A 3,747-nucleotide genomic window follows, 5' to 3' on the forward strand; every position below is an offset into this window, starting at 1 on the left:
AAAGGACTTGAGGGCACAGAGTGTGGTAACTCATACAAGGTCACCTAGGGTACAGCAGAGTCAGGATTTGAACTCAGGCATTGTGATGCTGGGGCAGCCGATTTGAGTCACTAAGATGCGTATCTTTAGATTAGCAATTGGAATTAAAGTTTTACTTCTAAGTAAGAGGAAATTGACCTTAAAAGATACACATAACTAGAGGTATCCTGGCAAGCAATCTTTGGTGAGGAAGGTAGGTCACGGTTCTGGTTTGAGGTCGTTACCAAGGTAAGGCAAATTTACTCAATTTCTAGGTACTAAAATGATGTCACTACAAACAGAGTTATAGCCTGCCCCAGCATATGACTGTGTGTAACACAACAAATGAAGCCAGCATCCCTTTAAGGAAGAGAAATGTAGGTTAAAAACATTGTAAGGTGATTTCGCTTTGCATAAATTATTTACAATGAAAATATATGTATTTCTTGTGCATTTAAGAAATGCAACTTAAAACAATTTAACAGTGTAATCCACTGACTCCAAATGTAAAATCCTTTTTGGCACAGCTTCCTCCAACATACTGCAGTGCTCAAAATACTTTGGTGTACCCATTACCTATAAGAAAATCCCAGGCCCAGCCTTTCAAGAGTTTGGCGATGGCCCCTGTCTGAACTCCTGCCTCCCTTCCTAGACTCTTAAGTCTCCATGTCTTTGGGCAAGCCTTTGTCTGTGTGTGGAATGCTTTTTCCACTTTTTTTCCACAGTTGTGCTCACAGGTAAGATGAAGCCTCCCACAAAACTGTACCTTGAGGTGAAAGCTCATTTCTTACTCATCTTTCTGCTCCCTGGGTCCTAACTTATTATGTATTAGTTAGCTATTGCTGCTTAACAAGTTGCCACCTAAATTAGTAGTTTAAAACAATATTTTTGTTTATAGTGTTGCTGGGTCAAAACTCTCTGGTTCTGTGGGTCATGGATCCTTATTTCACAGCATCTCACAAAGTACAGAACATCATTACCAGGTTACCAGGTCAGTAATCTCCCTGAGAACCGGAGTGGAGAAAGATTCTCTTCCAAACTCACTCACGTGACTGTGGGCAGGACATTCCCTCTAGGCTGTTTGGCTGAAGTCGTCCATGCTTTGGAAACCGTTGGCTAGAAGTCCCACTCAGCTGCGCTCACAGGGCCCACCACACTGTGTTAGTTTTGTCAGAAAGAGCAATTGGTTGTTCACTGTACCGTGTGGTGAAGGGAAGCATGAAATGAAGAGCAGAATCTCTGTCTTCATGAAACTACAAACCAGGTGGGGAAAGAAGACAATGGCCAACCCAACCAGAAGATATACATTTTATCAGACAGCAAGCAATAGGAAACTTGAAGATGCTGGGAGACTTCATGGTCTAAAGACCCCTGCATTAGTCAGAATTCTCATCACTGTGTCAAAACACCTCACGGGGACAAATTCAGAGAAGGCAGGTTTATTTTGGCTCCCAGTGTCAGAGGGATAGGACTCCATGGATCCATGGATTATAGATGTATGTCAAGCAGAGCCTCACAGTAGACAGGGTATGTGACAAAGGCTTTATGTCATGGAACAGGAAACAAATTAGGCAGAAGGAACCCAGGACTGCAAAACTATCACAGGCATGCCTCCTGTGACCTGCAGTGATTTGGATGTGAAAGATCTGCTGGTTCATGTTTGTTTGTTTGGTTGGTTGGTTTGTTTCTTTTAAGAAAAGCAATCTTATTAAAAAGAAAACAACAAAAGGAAACTGGGACCAGAGCACAGTGTTAGTCCATCTAGGCCTTCTTGTCCTTTTCAATGATGTGGACATTGATGCCCATGAACAATACAACATCCCGGTCCACAGCACTCAGCATGGCTTGAGAAATGGTTTCAAACAGGTGTTCTGGACCCATGTTGGGCCCCCAGAGAGACTCGAATATCCCATGTATTTGTTTGGAGCAGGTCCCCATGACTACAAAGTCATCAGTCACCATGGGGCAGCCAATGAGGTCTAGAAAGCAAATGGAGGGCTTAATGGTCTTCAGGTCCAACCCAGCAATGACAGGCTCTGTATAGTAGGGACCAAACCATTCCTCATACAGGAGGCTGGCCACCATATTCATGGGGGTGTAAGGCTTTATCTTCCAACCTTCCTTCAGCTCTTATGGGTTCAGTCAGAACTTGAGGCACTGGGCAAATGTCTGGATGTTGGTGGCCAGCCCAGGCAGGCCTATATAGAGTCTGTCACCCATGGGAAAAATCTGGAAGTCTGTGGTCATCATCGGGGCCTGGATCCCAAAACACCTGTCCGCAGCAATGACCACACAGTTCTTTCCCTTCATGGCCATGACAGCCCCTCTGTTATAGGACACAATAGACATGATTGCACTCTAGTAGGACTCTGATTGCTACTACGATTCCTGGAAACAGGCTCTGAGTTTCTCTCCATGTTTAAGTTTTTTAAGGTGAAATATCAATATATGCATGTTTCTAGAATTATTATTCCTTCACCTGTGACTTAAAAAGAACCACGGCTCTGATGCTCTCCAGGTTAAGCACACGGAATTTCTCAACCTTGAAGCAGCTGGCATTAGGTTGATTGCCTTCATCGTAGGCCTGCCTGCCCTATGCGCTGAAGGATGTTTAGCAGCTTCCTTGGCTTCTTCACTACATACCAGAGGCACCCATGGTGATATATTGCTTATGATCTAATAAAGCAACTGGAGATCAAAATGCAAAGCTAACCACAGTCATAGAGGCCAGGCAGTAGTGGTACACACCGTTAATCCCAGGACTCAGGAGACAGAGGCAGAAGGATCTCTGTTAGTTCAAGGCCACACTGAGCTACACAAAATTGATCCAGTCTAAAAGAGAAACAGGTCACACAAAGGTGATCTCAGCACTTGGGATCACACCTTTAATCCAGCACTAAGGAGGCGGAGACAGCAGTGATATGGCTGGGCAGAGAGAGGAATATAAGGTGAGAGGAAACAGGAACTCAGAAGATTGAAGTCTGAGGCTTGGTGGAGAGCAGTGCAGTATGGATTGTACTATGAGGATTCATGGAGACAGGTTCACCCATTTTGATCTGAGGTAAGGTAAGAGCTACTGGCTTGGCTACTTTACTTCTCTGATCTTTCATTTTGAACCCCAATATTATTCCTGTTACAGGCACCTTGCAAGCTGGGAAAGCAAAAAACATCTTCTGACAGACATTGTTGAGTGTCCCTTAGAAGCCAAAACAACCCCGCTGAGAACAGCTTGCCCAATAGCTCAGGTATGTGTTCTTGGGAAATTACTAAACCTGTTTGTCCTTCAAACATGGAGAAAATGTCCTTAGCACATGTCTAAGGAAAGAAAGGGAAAACAATGTTCTTTGGAATGTCTAAGCTCCTGTGACCTTAGAATACTCAGTGGAACAAGTACACGGTATGGAGAGCATCCCTGTGAAACAGAGCTACATCAGGGGAGAACTGGATCTCATGCTGTGCTGTGTGTTAGTATCTAGCTGGGTTTGTGAAGTAGATTCCCAATCAATACTGCTTTAATGATGATGAAATACTGCCCATACAGTTCTCCCCATTGGCACTACTAAACCTTTGGTATCCAGCACAGAATAAGTGCTTAATGAATGTTTAACAGTGTTATTTAATGTACTGAGGTCACATTGAAGTGGCCCCTTTTGTTAATTCAAATGTATTTAAGCTACCCAACACTTATCAATCATTTGCAATGACCCAAACTACGAAGAAATAGATGTG

At 43.6% G+C, this 3,747-nt stretch overlaps 1 protein-coding gene across 1 annotated transcript; it reads right to left on the reverse strand.

The window, feature by feature from the left end:
- Positions 1-491: 491 nt before the first annotated feature.
- Positions 492-2,729, reverse strand: LOC121137107 (proteasome subunit beta type-3-like). Its single transcript, XM_040738978.1, is given in 1 exon segment — positions 492-2,729. A coding segment is annotated over 1 exon segment (588 nt). The 5' UTR covers positions 2,368-2,729; the 3' UTR covers positions 492-1,779.
- Between the last annotated feature and the right edge of the window lie 1,018 nt (positions 2,730-3,747).

This window comes from Mesocricetus auratus, unplaced genomic scaffold (assembly GCF_017639785.1).
Source record: "Mesocricetus auratus isolate SY011 unplaced genomic scaffold, BCM_Maur_2.0 Super-Scaffold_100676, whole genome shotgun sequence".
NCBI classification, from domain to species: Eukaryota; Metazoa; Chordata; class Mammalia; order Rodentia; family Cricetidae; genus Mesocricetus; species Mesocricetus auratus.